This window comes from Centroberyx gerrardi, chromosome 22 (assembly GCF_048128805.1).
Source record: "Centroberyx gerrardi isolate f3 chromosome 22, fCenGer3.hap1.cur.20231027, whole genome shotgun sequence".
Taxonomy (NCBI): Eukaryota; Metazoa; Chordata; class Actinopteri; order Beryciformes; family Berycidae; genus Centroberyx; species Centroberyx gerrardi.
Window position 1 is genome coordinate 23,613,062 of NC_136018.1, and position 20,741 is coordinate 23,633,802.

A 20,741-nucleotide genomic window follows, 5' to 3' on the forward strand; every position below is an offset into this window, starting at 1 on the left:
GGCCCTCTGCAGGAAAGGACAGAGCAGGCTGTACTTCCTGATGAGACTCAGGTCCTTCAACGTGTGCAACAGGCTGCTGCAGATGTTCTACCAGTCTGTAGTAGCCAGTGCACTGTTCTTTGCTGTGGTGTGCTGGGGAGGCATCAAGGCAGGGGGAAGCCAACAGACTGAACAAGCTGGTAAAGAAGGCCAGCTCTGTTGTTGGACTCAAACTGGACACTCTGGAGGCAGTGGCAGAAAGGAGGATGAGGGGAAAGATCAATGCCATCCTGGAGAACCGCTCTCACCCTCTCTACGACGAGCTGAGGCTGATGAGGAGCAGCTTCAGCCACAGGCTCCTCCTCCCATGATGCAGGACAGAGCGGCTCAGGCGTTCCTTTGTGCTGGCGACCATTGGACTGTTCAACAACATCAGCGACCCCGGTGCCAGCCAGTCATAACTCCTGACCCCCCCCCCACACACACACACACACACACACACACACACACACACACACACACCCACACCCTGCACATGACTCAGACCTGGACTTGGACCCTAGCCCCTCAGAGCCCCCCCCCATTCCCTCATCCGCACTAATGACTCCTGATTATGTATATATACAGAATATATATGTAAGAATATGCATTTATTATTATTATTATTATTATTATTTGCATTTTTGCACTGCATTGTCTCCATAGTCCCTATATTATGTACATTACCTCTATTGTTTTATCTTAGTACCTCTTCTTTTTATTATCTTATTGTACTTACTGTACTTGTTTTCCATGGTACTGTCTGCCAGTTGCTGCTGTGGCACCTGAATTTCCCCAAGGGGATTAATAAAGTGCTATTGTATCTCTTATTAAGATAAGAGATACGATACAAAGAACAGTGTCTTAATATTTGGTGAAATTCTCTTCATATCTCGACAGCTATCAATAAATCAAAAAAAAAAAAAAAATCCAGTCTCTGTGACTATCCCAGGCCCTGTAATAAAAAATTTCAGGGTCCTTGAATCTTAACAACCAATTAGGTGAGCTCAGAAAAGTAAGTAATTGCTGACTTACAAATATAGTCGAGTACAAGTACACAAAAAACCTACTCAGTTATAGTGACGTGATTAAATGTAATTAGTTTCTTCCACCCTTGCTTTTAATAGTGTCTTCATTGAACATCTTTGATTATGGTTCTGTCCCTGTCCAAACATTTTTGTGTGTAAATGTAAATTTCCGCTAAAATGTTTAAGTTTACTGTTTGAATTTCCACACAAATCCAAAAACAGCCAATGAACTACTCTCTGAAATGGGGATTTTCAGCTAACACATAAAAAGGATTACTTAAAGAGGCTTGTATATTTTTCTGGAAATGTCTGGGGTATGTGAAAAATAGAAACATGGACTGATGAAACTACATGGCATTTATCAATGCAAAAACAGCTAAAAACATACACACAAAAAACAATCTATATAGCAATATATTAATATCTCACAGAGCACAGCAAATTAATATTTTGCATCAGAAATTGGTTAGAAACTTGAGGCTATATGGCCTTGAGAGGTGAATTACTGGACAATAGATAAGCACATTGCAATAATAATAATAATAATAATAATCATCATCATCATCATCATCATTATCATCACCATCATCAACAACAACTTTATTTATACAGAACTTAAAGCAATTAAAAAGGGAGATGGAGATTCAGAAACACATCCTAAGAAAAAATGGTTAAAAATGAAAACCTAAGAAACAACACAAGATTAGAAAATTGGACAAAAGCAAAAACAATTCAATCAAAAAAAAGTCTGTAAAAGTGCATTTTAAGCAGTGATTTTAATATTAAGTTAGCTAGCCTAAGTTCTTCAGGCAGGGCATTTCACAGTGTTGACGTCTTGATGGTAAATTTACCTTAAGTCTCAAGGCTAGACTGAGGAATAAGCATCAATCACCTTTAGTCTTGAGTCTAGACTAAGGGACAGTCAGAATCAATCACCTTTAGTCTTGAGTCTAGACTAATCACCTTAAAAGCTGGTTCAATCATCATACAGAGGACGCAACAGAGTGTGCATGGTCAAAATGACAGTTATGGCCAAAACAACCAGGCACATTGGAGTCACACATGAGGTTGTGCACCACATTTTTTTGCTTTCATTGAGCTGTAAAAAGTTTTGAGACATCCAGCACTTTATGTTTGTGAGGCAGTTCTCAAGAGTATTAGGTTTTTATGGGATTTATAACTGGTTATGTGTGCATAGCAATGGAAAGAGACATTATGTTTAGTGGGAGAATGTACAAGGATAAAAGGATTGGGCCTAGAAATGAGCCCTTGGACACCTCAGGTGAAGGTCTGCAGAGGAAAATGATGAATCATCTATAATGATAGAAGGTGCTAATAGAAAGCTACAATCTGAGCCAGCTCAGTGCTGAGCCTGAGATGTCCACCAAGTGCTTAAGGGGGTAAATTAAAACTGCATGAGCTACAGTTTTAAATGCTGCACTAAGGTCTAAAAGGAGTAGAATCAAGCATTCTTCTGCATCTACAGTTCAAAGGAAGTCAATGGAAGGATTGTCTCAATGCTATGTTTTTGGCTGAAGCCTGATTGGAGTTTTTCAAAAAAGATATCAACTGAGGAACAACTACTTTTTCAAAAATAAAATAAAAATGTGACTAGCAATACCTATAGTTTGTATAGGTTGAGGAATCTAGACTAGGTTTCTTCCAGAGGGGTTGAACTATCACATGCTTGAAACTAGAGGAACCAGTGATATCCAAGACATCTTTCAGGAAGTTTGTGGGAGCAACATCAGCTTCATCAAATCACATTTAATCCCCATTCAGACAATACCATACATCTCTGATTCCATTGCTCTCCACCTGACGTCTTAAGACAGTCCAAAAACAAAACAACTCACACAGCACTTCCTTCAGTTGCGCCTAAATAGTATTAATTCTACAGATAAATACTCCTTAATAGAATAGAAGCATATTAAACATCAGAAATATATGAGGATCAGAATATATGAAGTTGCCTGGATATGTTGCAAAATGGTTTAACAGAGGTTTGAAAGTGGTGACATCTTGGGCAAGTAGCAATCTTATTTGTAGACAAAAATAATTTTTAATGGTGACTCATCATTGATGTATCAACCATGGCTTGAATATCATGAATACATGGCAGTCCTGAGAAAGAAAAGGGTTCCCATGACTAAATCTCATTTGGTGTACTCTTTGTGGTCAGATTGGTTCTGCTGGTTTGACTGACAGCAACATGCTTCTTTAAGCATGGGAAGCGTTTCACCAGCAGCTGTCTAAAGTGGTTCTGGAACTTTTTCCCAACAAATGTATAGAAGATGGGACTGATGCAAAAGTAAAGGTAGGCAATGTTACGGGTGACCTGAAGTGCATTACCAACTTTCTGCATTTGCTCACAGGTGGAGGCTTTATCATGCATCAGTAATACAATGTTGTACGGGGTCCAGCACACAAAAAACAGCAGGACAATGACGAATATCAGCCTGACTGTCTTGAACTTGGTGACCATCCTGGATGATATAACGGTGATGGTAATTCTGATGTAGCAGTACACAATTACAGTCAAAGGAAAGAGGAAGAAAAGGAAAAGCTGGAGGTACATCCCTGCTGCCTTCAGAAGGGGCGCATTGATAATGTTATTCAAGGTATTGCCAGGATACTCCTCACAGAACACCTTTCCGTTGTAATCAGTGTAACTGGTGTAGAGAATCATTGGTTTGATACACGCCAGGCCACTGACCAGCCACACCCCAGCACAGGAGGCTACTGCATAGCTTCGTCTCCTCAGTCGTGGTGCAGCCAGAGAGTAAACAACTGCGAGGTGTCGGTCAAAGGTCAAAAGAGCTAGGAAGAGGACAGAACTGTAGAAGCCCAGGTAGTAGGTGCTGCCTACAATCTTACACATGGTTGTGCCAAAGATCCAGTTGGAGAGCTGTTGGTAGATGCCCCAGAAGGGAAGGCTGCACATGAAGATCAGGTCAGACACCACCAGGTTCAGCAGGAAAATGTTGGTCACCGTGGTCAGCTTCTCAAACCTAGAAGAAGTCATGGATCATTGAGATGGAGAGTAAAACAGAGACTAAGACTACTATTCATATATCAAGACTAAAGCAGTATCCAGTATCCGTTAGAAGAACATATCCAGATAGAGTGACTAAGTACATTTACTCAAGTACTGCTTTAAAGTGCTATACTTCACGTTAATATTAACTACTAAGAAACTTCATACTTTTTCTGTAGTACATTTTCAAACCAGTATCTTACTTACACCTGCTACGAGTTAGTTTGAAGGAAAAGAATTGCATCTACCCATCTGATCTGAACTCAAACAAAGTTGACTTTGACCAATTTTCCTCTATGGTCATCAGACACTGACTTGGAAGTTACTTGAAACTGTGGAGAAATCCCACATAAGGACAATTGATACAACTAAGGACAATTTTCTTTGGTTTAAAGGGCCCAGTTTATTATTATTTTTTAAGTTATTTTTCATGTTCATGTAAATGTGATGCAAGTTGCATTGTTTTGCTATTCATAGGCAAACTAAAGTTGCAGTTAACTAAATTCACTTGTGTTGTGTCTATGGTTATTGCACTCCAAACTTAGCTCCTTTCGAACCTAGAGCGAGGTGTACTTACCCAGGAGTGGGTTACAATATGCTTTCAAAAGCAAGGAAAAGCACTATCCAAGCACTATCTGACAATGTATAAGTAGTGATGTGATCAGGACAATCAAATGCAGTGAATGGTAGAAAAAGCAAGGGAGTACAACAGAAATAGACAAGCTTGGTAGTCAAAAATAAAAGAAAAAACCTGCAATCCTTGAGGTAAATAAAATATATCCCTGCTGTGCTCATATGCACTGCAACATTAACTCTCACAAGTTCACCAGAATTCTACAACACCTCCACTTGGCTGAAATCCAGATTAGTAACTCATAAATTTCAGAAATCAGAAAGTTCCAGTTTAGTCAGAGTCAGAGGTTTTCAGCTTGACACTCAGGCTGTACACGCTGAGCATCATTTGCTTGTTTTCAATCTCCATGAAGATTTTTTGTAAGGTGTTGAAGTTACAGGGTCGGCGTCATGGGGGGGCATTCGCGGGCCATGCCCCCCCAAATGAATTATTGAGTTATGAGTTAAAAAATAATGATAAAAAAACACACCCTGTCGGGTGTGCTCTTTGGTGTGGTGCTTGACCTATGACCTATTGGTTTGATTTGTTGTCATTACATCAAGATAATGTGCGTGCAGTTAGCAAGTCAGACAGCGTTAATACGTTTCAGTGAGAGCAAGCAATTATCAGACTACTTTGAACAGAGAAAAATGGATATAAGAAAATGGCTGCACGGTGCTGCTTCTTCGCGGCCTCCTCCAGCTCCACCAACTGAAGAGGAAGCAAATGCGCCCAGCACCGCCACCTCTGAAGAGCAAGAGCCTCCTTCGGTGAGCAGCCATGATACACCTACTAGCCATGCCCATGCTAGCGTAAGCGACAGGCCTAAAGAAGCTAACGTTAGCTGTGGAAGACAACCCATAGATGACCTTGGGACTGACCAGCCCAACCAAATTGTTTTACAACAGTACCCTGCCAGCATTTTCAGTGGTAGGAAACGTTAATTTGTCTCCACTTGGTATCATAACCAAGACTGGCTTGAATACAGTGTCAAGGCCGATGCAGCATTTTGTTTTTGCTGTCAGCAGTCTAGCACCACCCGGAGGTCCCAGACACTGGATGCCTTTGTGAGTGTTGGCTTCCGTAACTGGAAAAATGTTGTGGAGAGAGATCGGGGATTTCATAAACATGAATCTTCAAAGGAGTATCTCTCTTGCTATACACTGCGGAAGGAGCGAGAGAGGTGTGTCAATACTGGAAAGGAGATTTCAACACTTGTTAACGCAGACCAACTACGAAAGAACAGGTATTATGTTTCCTCTCTCATAGATGTTGTCGGATTTCTGGTGGAAAACCAGCTGCCTTTACGAGGGAAGATAGAGGCTTTTGATAACATGTCGGAGGGAGGGAGTGGGCTTTTCCTCTCCCTGCTGGACTATACGATTAAAAAGGACCCTGAATTGGCTGATGTAGTGAAATCGATCCCTCGAAACACCACTTACACCTGTCACGACATGCAAAATGAACTCATAATTACACTCAGCAGTGTGGTGACTGAGGCTATAGTGGAGGAAGTAGGCGACCCCTATTACACATTGAAAGTAGATGGAACCCGTGACCCCACCGGATGCGAAAATATATCAATTGTCATTCGATTTGTAAATGAGTCATATGAGGTCACAGAGCACCTGCTAACCATAGCGACAGCTGACAAAGGTGATGCACAGACATTAACAGACACAGTTTTGGCAGAGCTAAAGGAAGTTGGACTGGACACATCAAAGATTCTAAGCCAGGTATTTGATGGGGCTGCTCTGATGTCTGTGGTGGTGGCATCCAGAAGCTACTGCAAGAGAAACTAGGTTGTGAGATACCTTATGTACACTGTCTTAACCACCAGCTACATTTAGTGGTAGTACACACTATGTCAGCAGAGACAGCTGTAGTGGGCTTTTTTCATGTGGGTAATGCCCTCTACAAATTCTGCAAGAAGCCCACAATTGCTGTGCACTATAAGGGTGTGCATCTTAAACACCTTCTGGAACAGAGATGGACAGGACATCTTGCCACCGTGTCTGTAATTCTAAAATCCTTCAATGACATAACATCTCTTTCGACTGAGATTGATTCTGTGCTGGCCCATGGCGCAGAGATACGAATGGAGGCTGTAGGCCTGCTGCGTGAGATGACCAAGCCCAGTTTCTCATTCATTGCTAAGTTAGTGCACACAGTTCTTGCCCTGCTGGACCCACCAAACAAGCTTTTACAGAGAGAGGACACTGACTTGGCTAGTGCAACAGCTTGTGTACGAAAACTCCATTATGGCGAGGAATTTAATAAGGTGTGGGACATGGCCACGGCTGCCAGCGCATCGCTGAGACCCGCGATCCCCAAATGGAGACACAAAGCGAACATGAATATGGATGGGTATGTCGTTGAGGGAACTACAGGACACAGGGATGATGACAACAAAACAGAACTTCAGAGACTGTACTATAGCACTATTGATTCAGTGCTTGGAGAGATGGATCACAGATTCAGCGAGCGCAACACACAGCTGGCTAGTGGACTTGTTGCACTGAATCCAGAAAGTGATACATTTCTTGATGTAAAGGCTGTGAAGCATGTTATGGACCTGTCACGATCGCCTATAATTGAGGCAAAGTACGAAGTTGCAAAACAGTTTGTCAGCTCGCAAAAACAATCACAGCCAGTCGAGGGGAATTGGACTATACAGCACATCCTCTCAAAGTACCACACCAGAGGTGGGGACTCGAGTCACATGACTTGGACTTTCCAGTGGTTTAAGGTGGTTTATCATGCTCCGAAGTTTAGAGTGTTGAACAATGGCTATCGGACAGCTTTGAGCCCTCTAGAGGCGTATGACAGGGTTGCCCATGGTCTCCATATTTATTTATTTAGCTATTGAAACATTAGGTATTTGTATTCAAAATAATTCAAATATAAAAGGTCTTAAAATCAATGGATTTGAAACCAAAATTTCTTTATTTGCTGATGATACAACATTTGCTTTACAACCATCACAATCTTCATTAGCTGCTTTAATTACGGTTCTTTATGACAGGATCAGGATTAATACCAAATTACGATAAATGTTCTGTTCTAAAATTGGGAAAATTGAGAGGTATAAACTTCCAACCTATTCATGTTCCAGTTAAATGGTGAAATGGTAATATTAAAATGTTAGGGAAAGTCCAAGTCATATCCCAGAGAACAAGATTATTTCCTGCAATTTTACATATATATTTTTATACATTTGGTTTGTATCCTGTGATGCTTGTTTCTCAATGCTACATTAAAGAGCCCAATTCATTTAAAGACATGCTATAAACACAAATTCATTTTGAATATCATAGTTCTTTTTTTTTTTCTCTAACATTACCCTTTTGCTTTGGCATCCTACTTGTTGCTGTTCCTCTGCTGTGCCGACACTGCTAACAGTTTCATCTTCAATAATCTGTTGAAAAAATCTAATTTTAGCTTTGCTAGAGAGCTTGCCAAATGTTAAACAGTTTCAGAGAGAAAGAGAGAAACCTTCGGCACACAGAACACAAAATGGAAGCTTAGCCAACCTGTTTACTCTAAAAAAAAAACAACAGTTGTTAGCTCGCTAGCTAAACGTTAGTTCACATAACTTTTTCCCTTTCACCTCTGGTGGTTACACAGTTTTAAGGTCTTCAGAGAAACATACCTGTACTGTTTTTTAACTTTAAAACCATTTCAAACAATGGTTCAAACAATTATGCTGCTGCTCTCACTCGATTCATGATCGCATCGTCCCATCGTCTATGGTATGTAGTGCAGACTATTTTTAGCTCATGGAATTTACCACTTGGTTTGGAAAGGGGGTGTAGCATTCAAATGCCACTATGCTATCGAAATGCAGACAGAGCAGATATGTATTTACTTTGTTTTTAATTTAATATTAGATTGAAAAGATCGAAAGATTGAAGATTAAATATTAAATATTAGATTTTTTTTTTTAAATTGACTTTTAAAAGGGGTGAAAAGTGGAGGGGCAAAAAGACAATTTTGCCCCTCCTAATTTCCAAGTGGAGGGGCATCTGCCTAACCTGCCTAATGGTGTAGGCGCCAGTGCATGACTATTCATGACATCTGGGTGTGTGAATAGCAATGTAGACGAGTTGGCCTGTAACCCGTTCCTGATCGAAGAGTTCAGTAAAAGCAGTTAAACTGATAATTTGTCTATTGTTGATTACTCCACCACCAACATAACGTATACGTTAGTACAAAACAAATTAATGAGATTAGGGACAAGACTAAGGCCGGTCAATCACTTCATATTGATCTTAAGAGTGTTTTCCCATTTTCCCAAGAGAATTTCCCATTTGGCAGACGCTTTTATCCAAAGCGACGTACATATGAGATTTTAATACAACACAAGCAAGGATCTAGTCAGGAGAGAACAACGAGAGTAAGTGCCATAAAGCTAAGTTCTGGTCTGACAGGACATAGGTGCTACGAGGCAGTGCATAGAGGCAATGCATAGAGTGCATAGAAGCAGGTAAAGATTTTTTTTTATTTTTTTTTTTTAGATTACACAGTCCATCAGGTGAGAAGGTGTTCACTAAAGAGCTGGGTCTTTAGCCTGTTCTTAAAGATTGAGAGGGACTCTGTGGATCGAATGGAGTTTGGTAACTCGTTCCACCACCGAGGAACCACAGAAGAGTCTGGATAGAGACTTAGGGCCTTGTTGTGGTGGCAGCACCAGGCGCCGCTCCTTGGCAGAGCGTAGTGGGCGGGAGGGAGCGTAGACCTGAATGAGGGAGTTCAGGTAGGTGGGAGCCGTTTTGGTTGCTGCTTTGTAGGCGAGCATCAAGGACTTGAACTTGATGTGGGCAGCAACTGGGAGCCAGTGGAGGGATATGAACAGCGGAGTGACGTGCTCTTTTGGGCTGGTTGAATACCAGATGCGCCGCCGCGTTCTGGATCATCTACAGAGGTTTGAGCGTACATGCCGGGAGCCCTGCCAGTAAGGAGTTGCAGTAGTCAAGGCGTGATATTATAAGCGCCTGTACTAGGAGTTGTGCTGCATGTTCAGACAGGTAGGGTCTGATCTTCCTGATGTTGTACAGGGCAAATCGACATGACCGAGCAACAGAAGCCACATGCTCCTTAAAGGTTAGTTGGTCATCAATCATGACACCCAAGTTTCTGGCAGACTTTACGGGAATGAGCTGAGCTGATTCGAGCTGGATACTGATCTGTTGTTGTACAGAGGGACTGGCTGGGATGACAAGGAGCTCAGTCTTTGACAGGTTAAGCTGAAGGTGGCGTTCCTTCATCCATGCCGAGATATCGGCGAGGCATGCCGATATCCGTGCCGAGACTGTGGGGTCTTGTGGCGGGAACGATAAGAAGAGCTGGGTGTCGTCAGCATATAAATGGTATGAGAAGCCATGTGAGTGGATGACTGCACCAAGTGAGGTGGTGTATATTGAAAAGAGAAGGGGTCCAAGCACTGACCCTTGAGGTAACCCTGTGGACAAGCAGTGGGATTTAGACACTTCCCCCTCCAAGACACTCTAAAGGATCTCCCTGAGAAGTAGGACTCAAACCAGCGCAGAGCAGATCCTGAGAAGCCAAGCTCAGCGAGTGTGGAGAGGAGGATTTGGTGGTTAACCGTGTCAAAGGCAGCCGATAGGTCAAGCAATATTAGAACAGAGGACTGACCGGCAGCTCTAGCTGATCGCAGTGTTTCCACTACAGACAAGAGCGCAGTCTCGGTAGAGTGTCCGCGTTTGAAGCCAGACTGGTTAGGATCATACAGGTTGTTCTCAGAAAGGAATTCAGAGACTTGATTAAAGACTGAGCGCTCAAGTGTCTTGGAAAAGAAGGTCTGTAATTTTCAACCTGAGATGGGTTGAGTGTAGGTTTCTTTAGCAGCAGGGTAACCCGAGCTTGCTTAAAAGCAGTGGGGAACACACCCGTTGTAAGTGAGGAGTTGATGATGTGCGTGACTGCAGGGATAAGTGTGGGCGAAATGGTCTGCAGGAGGTTGGAAGGTATGGGGTATGGAGGAGTGAGGCCCTGTTAGCTGGCGGCAGCAGACTGAGCTGGTCAGGCTCAGAGAACCGATTACTGATGGCAGAAACCTTATCAGTAAAGAAGGATGCGAAGAGGTCAGCAGTGAGCAAAGTTGAGGGTGGAGGTGGTGGAGGGTTGAGGAGTGAGTTAAAAGCTGAAAATAATTTTCGAGCGTCTTTGGCACTGCTGATTTTCTCCTGATAATAAGTGGTCTTGGCACTTTTTAAATGGGAGGAGAATGCTGATAGGAGAGACTGATAGTCACTGAGGTCAGTGATCTCTGGATTTGCGCCATTTCCTCTCAGCTGCTCTGAGCCCCGCTCGTTGCTCTCTGATGACACCGGTGAGCCATGGACTAGTGGGGGTGTTAGGTTTGGATGAGAGTGGGCAGAGATTGTTTAGAGAGGCGGCTAGAGAGGAGCAGAGTGTGTCTGTAGCCTCATTGTGGCATAGGAATCAAAACTGACATTGTGCTTGCGAATGACATGGTCTAGAGCAGTGGTCTTCAACCGGGGGTCCGCGACCCCTAGGGGGTCCGCGGAGGTACTGCAGGGGGTCCGCCAATTTTCGTCAAAATAATTTATGTGAAAAATTTAAAAATGTATTTTAAACAAAAATAATAATACTGAGTAAACTCCAAGCATTAATAGGCAATAATAAGCTACTTTTGACAAAAACGATTTACAAAATGAATGATTCCCATGCAACCACGGTGCGTGATGCAGAGCCTAACACGTGACCAACCGCCATTGAAAAAAAATAGTGTTGGCTAAAATGCAGTTCGGTGCTAAAATAATTAATAACTAGCCTACTACTAGGTTAATATGTGAAGTAGAATGGATCGCTTTGTAACAGTAACTAGGCCTCGAGCTCGGGATCCTACCGTTACTCCTTCCACCTCATCCGAGACCACAGGTGATGGGGCTGCCCCAGCAGCACCTGCCCCAGCGGCAGAGGGTAAACGCAAAAGAGAGAAGTCCTAAAAATATTCTGAAACCTACCTAAAGTTTGGATTTACCTTCAAAGAAACCGAAGGGATTGAATTGCCGGTGTGTGTTGTTTGTTCGGCGACGCTCTCAAACGAAAGCATGAAGCCATCAAAGCTGCAGCGACACTTCACGGCAAGAATCACGGCCACTTGCAAGATAAAACACTGGAATACTTTCAGGCTCGTCTGAACTCTCTCCAATGCCAACAGACAATGATGAGAAAATCAGCGAAAGTTGGAGAGCTTGCTTTGAAAGCCTCATATCAAGTTGCTCTTCTCATTGCTCAATGTAAAAAAACATATACAATTGCAGAAGATTTGATATTGCCCGCGGCCAGTGATATGTGCAAGACAATGTTTGGGAATGATGAATATGTAAATAAACTGAAGACTATCCCGTTGTCAGACACAACGATTGCTCGGCGAATTGGTGAAATGGCATCTGATGTGAGGGTGCAATTAATCAAGAAACTAAAATTGGCGGAGGCGTTTGCATTACAGTTGGATGAATCTGTGGACATGTCCAAAGACGCACAGCTCTTGGCATTTGTGCATTTTGTTGACCAAAATGAAATGTGTGAGGAATTTTTGTTTTGTAAGAAGCTTCCTGAACGCACAAGTTCTGAAATTTTCAAAGTGATTGATTACTTTTTCAGAGAAAATGACATAATCTGGGCAAAATGTGTTGCGATTTGTACTGACGGTGCGCAAGCTATGACTGGTCAAAAAAGTGGACTGATTGCGCTTCGCCCCACAAGTTCTGTGGACTCATTGCATGTTACACAGAGAATCTCTCGCTGCCAAAGAAATGAGTGCTGAATTTGCTGACGTTATGGACACTGTTGTGAAGGCTGTCAATTTTATTAAGAAGAGTGCCTTACAAACGCGTCTCTTTGCTTCTCTCTGCGATGCTACGGGAGAGGAACACAATGCGCTCCTTTACCATTCTGAGGTCAGATGGCTTACTCGTGGATCAGTATTGGCATGCGTGTTCGAGTTACGCACAGCTATCCACGAGTTTTTAGTTGGTCAAAACCGCGTGGAGCTGGCTGCAGATTTCAATGACAATGTCTGGGTCACTAAACTGGCATATCTGGCGGACGTTTTCTCAGAGTTGAACAGACTGAACAGTTCTATGCAGGGCCGCAATACACATGCCATTCAGCTGTATGACAAGATGGAAGGCTTTCTGAAGAAAACAAAAAGATGGAGAGAGCGAATCAGGGGAGGTAACATTTCCATGTTTCCGTCAATGGAGGAGTTGGCTGATTCTGCGGTGCTCTCGCCTGACGTGAAACGCGCAGTTGTTGGACACTTGGAGGCACTCAAAACTCAATTTGAAAAATACTTTTCTGAGGCTGAGTCCTGGAGAAGGGACAAGACATGGATACAGTTTCCATTCAAACACAATGCATCGGACGGCTCAAACTTGACAGCCTCTGAGGAAGATCAGCTGATCGACCTATCCACAGACAGTACGCACAAGAATGTGTATGAGTCAAGGCCTCTCATCCAGTTCTGGATCTATTGCCAGAAAGCCTTCCACCAGCTGACAGCAAAGGCAATGGTGAGCCTTTTGCAACAACTAATCTTTGTGAAAGTGGATTCTCCTCCCTCACCTACCTGAAGAGTAAATACAGTTCAAGACTGCAGCCTGAGGATGATTTGATGCTCTGCCTGACAACCTCCATCTCCCCCAGAATAGACAAGCTGTGTGCCACTCACCAGGGTCAGTCATCTCACTGAGGTAGGCCTATGTGTCATCCTGAAGCTAAAGTTAAGCTAAATGTTACATTGTAAAAAAAAAAAAAAAAAAAAAAGTATAAGCCTCATCAATAATAATCATAATAATAATAATCATCAATAATAATGATGTATAAACGTTTTAGCAACCATAAGCATAATAACTGAGTATATAAATAGGTTAATAAGGGATTATAAATATGTTATTATAGGCCAGGCTTAAAATGCAACACAATTTTATTTTTTTTAAATCTAGGGGGTCCCTGCTCTGTTTCTATATCGACCAAGGGGTCCTTGGGCTGAAAAAGGTTGAAGACCCCTGGTCTAGAGGTAACATGTAGATAGAGAATAGGAGTGGTCCAAGGACAGACCCCTGAGGGACCCCACATCTAATTTTCGCACAAGAGGATCTTGAAGTGGGGCTTCAAGAAAATTAGATGGCTACACTAAAAGACCTGTCATGTAAATAGGAATAAAACCATTTTAAAACAGTACCGAAGATGCCCACCCAGTTTTTAAGACGATCCAATAAAATTGTGTGGTCGACTGTGTCGAAGGCCGCACTAAGATCTAAAAGAACTAAAACAGAGGATTTCCCAGCATCAGCAGCTAAAAGCAGGTCATTCAACACTTTGAGGAGTACAGTCTCTGTACTATGATGTGCTCTAAAACCAGACTGACAGGTCTCAAACAGACCATTCTTGCAAAAAAATACAACCAATTGCTCTGCTACAATCTTTTCTAGAACCTTAGAGAGAAAGGGTAGTTTAGAAATAAGTCTGTAGTTGTTTAATGAGTTAGGATCTAGGGATGGCTTCTTCAATAGCAGCTGAACGATAGCTTTTTTAAAAGATGTTGGGACAGTGCCAGACATAAGAGATGCATTAATTATAGATAAAATAAATGGGCAGATAGATGGATATACCAGTTATGGCAACCGCCATAACTGGCAAGGATCCGTCTTGTACTGGGGGAGATATGTGCAATCTGATACTGGAGGGGGGGGTACAACTGATCACATTAAATAGGACTCTTAGGTTATTACAATTTTTAAGAATAAGATCAGAGAAATAAAACGCTCTGGCATTCTTGACCTCAGCATTGAAACTTTTCATTAAATCTTTTAAGGTTAAAAAATGGACTGTGAGTCTAGACCTTCTCCACCTCTGCTCAGCCTTGCAGCACTCCCTCTTTAAGGCACGCAGATCCTCAGATAACCTTGGATGTGAGGACTTGGAGATTTTTGTATGTTTAAATGGGGCAATATGGTCCAGAATCATGGAGCAGGTGCTGTTAAAGCTGTTTAACATTAAGGCCCGGATCTACTAACATGTCGCAATCCCAGGTGCAGCACAAAAGCAATTGCGGTTGCAATTGGTACCGCCAGCGCAAGGTATTTACTAAAGTAGGGCACGCAAATGAGCGGAGGCGCAGATAATTAATTTGAATTGTGACTGCGCTAATATAAGGGCCAAGCAATGCGCACAATAGCCTATTAACGGCAACGTCTCTCCAGTGGAAGTGTTGGTGGCAAACAAAACCCCAAAGAGCTGCAGAGAGGAGATGTTTTACCTGCGCATAAAAAGTCACTCTGGAACAACATAAAGTGAATGCAGTTGGGCACCACAAGCGCAATTTAGTGGAGGTAAAAACCGCTGGTATGACATGAGGAGGTGAACCAAAATGTTTACCACAAATAAAGCCAAAGAGGAGCCTTAACTCCCTTGTGCAGGGGAGCCTGACTGAGACGCAGGTGCCAGTGTGGGAGGGAGGGATACCTGGTGAAGGTACGGTTACATATAGCTGGAGAAGCCGCGCACACACCTCTCCACTGTTGTGACAGTTATTACGCACACATGTTTTAGATGCATTGTTTTCATCAAGGCAATGTCGCGGAGACATTGGCTCATAATAAGTGTCAGCAAATCCAGAGAAGAGCCTGCGACTTTTCCCTTTTGTATATTTAGGTAATAGTCTGAATATTGAGTGTGCATTCTGCTATGCTGCCAGTGAGGCTTAAATTGTACATTTTTAAGTCAGCATATTCGTTTAAACCCTGCAATCTAATGACTGCATGTTATGCTGTGTAGATGACTTTCACTTTGATCTTCGAGCCGGTTCCAGAGACCGTTTCAGCAGAGCTATCCTATGCGCAAAATGATAAGACGCTTTTCCTAGGTCTTAAATTCCGTGCGCAATCAACAGATGATAACGGCCACCACCTCTTGATAAATCACATCCACTGCCAATTTCCATAAATCCCTCCCTTTATTTTGCGGCCCAGCCTTGGAACACATACAAATGCATATGCAATTAGACCAAACCGCAAAAAACGGCGCACACAGATGAACCCATGATTTCAGCCGCAAATGCCCTGTGTGCTGGCTTAGTAGATCAGAAAACAAGATTTTAGCACCCGCAATGCGATTTGCACTGGCGCAAACCTTTAGTAGATCCAGGCCTAAGTCAACATCTTGAATAGGCCCCATTTCTAATGAGGAGGACATGATAGCAGCAGAGAAATTTGTAGCAGTCGAGGCATTGATAGTATGTGAGTATACTGTATGAGGATTAATACTGATGTGGTTTAAGATCATTGAGTTAAACAAGATGCATTTGTGATCTGTGAAACTGACATCTACACACAACACATTATTCAGGGATAACCCATGTGACAAGACAAGATCGAGAATGTGACCCCTGTTGTGTGTAGGCCCTGTGATGGCTCTACAAAGGTTAATTAGACCCAGGCCAAAATTCAGGAAAAAACGCCTAAAATGACATACCCAAAATGGCTTGACTACAACTGTAACTGTAAATTTAATGAAAATACACTAAAATACAACATTTATGATACAATTTATAAAGATATACTCAGGCGGTCTCCATGGTTTGGTTTTGGAAGTGTCCATCTGTGCTTTCTGTGTTTTCTGACAGCTTACTGGGAATTTTACTTCAAAATACTATTTATTTCCATATAGCCATGTTATAAATAACAGAAATCGCCCAAAAACATTGAAATAGTAATAAACACAATGAATATTGATCAAGTTTGATCAATATTCATATATGACTGAATCAGGGCCACAGAGCTCCATTCAATACAAACAGATTTATGGAGAACGCTTGGGTCCTCCGTGTCATGTGACCTATCCTTATGTTGGGCCAGGCCATGTGGTCAAACAAAGGAAAGGCCTACATGTAAGATTGAAAGCCTAAAACACCGGCCTAACAAGGGAATCAGAAACCTGAACTCTAGCCCACCCGCTGGGCTGGGACCTTAAACAAAGGAAAGCAGCGCCAAAATTCCAACAGGCCCTGAAGTTCACACCTAGGTGCGAACTGGCTGAAACCCAACCTCTGGTCTCTCATTGGACGAGACTCGGGAGAACCCCGGGATGTCCCCATGACGTCACCAAGAGTATAAATTCCAGAGATACCTTTCCTCATCGCCCCTTATTGTGACCCCATTGCTGAACAAGGTGGTACCTGAAACGTTCAAACTGTTCTTTTGTTTAGCCGAGGCGCAGTCTTCAACTCGCGGGACGAGACCAGACTGTTTAGTGTTAGCCATAACACTGTTGGATCCAGAAGGATTAGATTAGCTGTTTGTGCATCCGGCATTCTAACTCCTTACACGCACTGCCGTGGGTAGCAGACCTGCAGAAGTGGACTGGAAGAGAATACAGCTAAGGACACTCCTTCCCTCCAAGAAGACAACGTAAGGATACGTTTCTTCAACCAAGTCGACTCCTGGCTGCCTACGAGGAAAGCCAGCTGGCCGTTGTTCCGTGCACAGAGAGATAACGGTCCCACAGATATCCTGGGAAAACCCCTCGGATCGATAAGACGGACTCAACCACACACCGATCACTCGAGAGTGATTCCCAAGTAAGAGGCTTTGGTTCTGGGCAGAGACTAGAATAGGTGTGTTAAATAAGCTTACTGATCAGAAGCTGTATTTGTGCGTATTGGGAAGCGCATCGGACCGCCGCGTCCATATTATGCTGTATGAATAATACCTCAATCATTATGCTTGCTGCTTAATTTGATTGTGTTAATGTGAAGCTGATTTGTGTTCAATTGCATGCCGCTGAGCTTGCATCCATGTTAGAAGCCACCGTATAAAGCCAATATACTGCATTTTACCAGTTCAAAGACCAGTAACCCGGCGTACTATTTCCAAGTCGTACCCCGAGTTCCTGTGTGGTAAAAGGCTATTGTTGTGTCTCTAGACGGCAAGTAGAACCTCTAGGTTTACCCTGAGTGTTTCCCCCTTTCTCTCTCTCTCTCTCTCTCTCTCTCTCCCTTACTAACCCACACACACACACACACACACCCACATCTCATTACACATTCATTGCTACCTAAGAATTAGATGGTGTTGGTTTAGCTGCCTAACTCCATCTCCATCTTGGTTCCAAAACCCCCTTTGTTCAAACTGCACGGTCACAGCCGCCATCTTGAACTCTCGCGAGATGTCCCACTCACTTGGTCACGTTCGCCATCTTGCTCTCTCTCTCTCTCTCTCTCTCTCACACACACACACACACACACACACACACACACGCACGCATCCATACGTGCCATATGCTGTTTGTGCCTTTATGCTTGTTAGTTAGACTGATAGTTATAGTTGTATAATAGTTGTTGATTAACTGCAGTGTTATTGATTATTGATTGATATTGCTAAAGTTAAATAAACTCTGTTATACTCTTAAAGAGAAGTTGTCTGTGATTCCTTGTGCATATGTGCTGTAATAACAGCTGGTTGTGAGGGCCTGTGTACCAATTCACCCTTCACTGTTCACTCATAAATGTACAGTACTTAAACACTGTCATTTGGGGGTGAACAGCCATTTTGAGACTGTATTGAAGGTTCGGTTATTGGTCCCTGATTCCAATGTGGTGCCCCGTTAATATTGACTCCCGTCAATAATTTTATGAATATTAATAATTTCACGATTATTAATTATTAATTGCTAATAACCAAACCTGCCCCTATCAAAGCCCAACACTTAGGTCACAGGGGGGGGTGGCGGCGGGACCTTCGGGTAGAACTGGTTTTAAAAGTTTCGACAATGTTTAAAAACTCTGTGGCTAAGGGTTTGTCAGGGCAACACACATGTATGTTAAAATCCCCCATGATGAGGAGTTTGTCGTACTTGGGCATGACTATTGAGAGAAGATCTGAGAATTATTCTAGGAAGCCAGAAACAGATTTAGGAGGTCTATAAATTAAAATACATAAAATCTGAGATTTACCTCTGATGACAAAACTCAGCAGTTCATTTGAGGTAAAATCACCTAGACTAATGAGTGAACAATTGAGGTTGAGCTTGAGAGCTTGATTGCATTTTGTGCATGAAATTAACTATTTGGTTAAACAGTGTCTCAGTATTGACATTGCATCAAGGGTTTTGAAAACTCAGTACAAATGCTTTCAACCAATTGTGAAAACTGTAAAAATGGCATCTTCCTCTTATAAAAACATGGCAGTGAATATGAAGCAGAAATACCCATGGCTTGCCATTGTGTGAGAGAATTAATACATGTCATTGTTATAGTGCTGTTATATGCTAAACATACTTGCTGATGTTTAAAATGTAGAGTAAAAACAATGTTCATAATGTAAATTAGCACTACAAAACAGTGAAATGTGTACTAACAATTTGACAATAATCAAGATTTATCAATTAAATTTGGTTTGTGGTGCTTGAGGCACTACATGGTAATGGAGACTGACGCTGGTGCAGTAGGACAGTATCTCAAGTATATACAGTATATCAAATCATTATGAACACTGATATTATGTGGACAATAGTGCTTGAATACAGCAGCATTGGTGTATTTTTTTTTTACTTAATATGTTCCAGTGTTGAAATTGTTGGTTTCATCTTTGCTTTGAGTTTGCAAGGCCACTCACCGGTAGATGATGGCCAGGACCAGTCCATTGCCGAGCAGACTGAGGAGAGACATGAGGAAGTATAGGTATGATAGCTGAGCTCCCAGGTAGTTGTCACCATCCCTAGCACATGGATGAACTGGCTTTTCACCGTACTCCCCTGTGTATAAGTCATAATCATACTCGGCAGTTGTGGTGTTCATCTCGAATGTTATCTGGAAAACCTGTTAAAAACATCATCGCAGCTGTCATACAGATCATTAATCAGAGGATTCACAACAACAACATGATGTTGTTGGTATGCATTTGCAAAATGATCAATCCTTTGAAAATGTTTGAAAGGATACAGGAGCTATATCAAATCAATTCTACTACTTATTTATGCTCCTGTAAGGCATACAAATAAGAACAGCCAGAAAACAATGTTTTTAACTGAAAACCTCCAAGGTACAGTACCCACCTCCATGATGTAAAGCCAGACGTTTGCAGGAATGAGGAACACGCTAAGCTGAAGTGACTTACCACTTGGCTAGCTGAACAGCTTCTGCCTGTTGCCTGACTCTCAAGGCCAGAGCTGTTTGACTCAGAGTGAGTTCAAGTCACCCCAAGATAAGTCAGCCCAGGGGAAGGAAGTACTAGAGATGTGTGTGTGTGTGTGTGTGTGTGTGTGTGTGTGTAAGAGGGGGGAGGATTGGCCAAGAGAACAAGGCAGCACACCCTCTGAATCAGTGATCTCCCTCCCTGGACTTTTCAGTTCACATTCTAATATTCACCCTGTAGAGAGGCCTTTAACGTAATAACTGCCTATAGTGTAGCAAATGACAATAATGTAATAAAACTAACTGTAATAAAGCCTTTCACGTAATAAAAAGCCAATAATGTAATAAAATGTTTAATTGATAATGCAATATCATTTTTGTCAGTAATAGTAGCTTGTTAACTTAAAGTAATAATTTGTGACTTTTTCATATGAATAAATGCCTGTTTTGCTACTCTCTATCACTGATCTCTATAAAACAATAGTGATTTAACCTATAGCCAGTTCATGAAAGCTTTTACACTTGCTGTAAACACCCTGTGATCTTTCCTGGAAAAACCCTCTGGCGCACAGGAAGGGATGCATGTCATGTTTCTGGTTTATTCTGAATAAATAGAAGAAGAACTGGGTAGTTAGCATGAGCAGTGATAGCCACCATGGCTGAACAGACAAAGAAAAGAGCGCCACCTACAGAAACTCAAACTTCATCAACAGAAAATCCAAGGAAAAAGATGTCACAGTACTGGACACACTGTTTGATTGACAAGTGATCTCTGGGAAGAGCAGTGCAGAAACACCACAGCAAGAGATGAGATGGAGACAAAATAAAAAAAAAAACAAGGCTAGGTTGACCTAGTGCAAG

General features: G+C 42.3%; 1 protein-coding gene and 1 pseudogene across 1 annotated transcript; both read right to left on the reverse strand.

Annotated features, from left to right (window-relative positions):
* Positions 1-2,955: 2,955 nt before the first annotated feature.
* On the reverse strand, positions 2,956-19,899 carry LOC139931635 (C-C chemokine receptor type 3-like). Its single transcript, XM_078291477.1, has 3 exons — positions 19,864-19,899; positions 19,363-19,565; positions 2,956-4,057 (listed from the first exon to the last, which is right to left on the reverse strand). The coding sequence occupies exons 2-3, from the start codon at positions 19,542-19,544 to the stop codon at positions 3,196-3,198; spliced, it is 1,044 nt and encodes a 347-aa protein (XP_078147603.1). The 5' UTR covers positions 19,545-19,565; positions 19,864-19,899; the 3' UTR covers positions 2,956-3,195.
* On the reverse strand, positions 9,207-12,639 carry LOC139931633 (uncharacterized; annotated as a pseudogene).
* Positions 19,900-20,741: the final 842 nt, after the last annotated feature.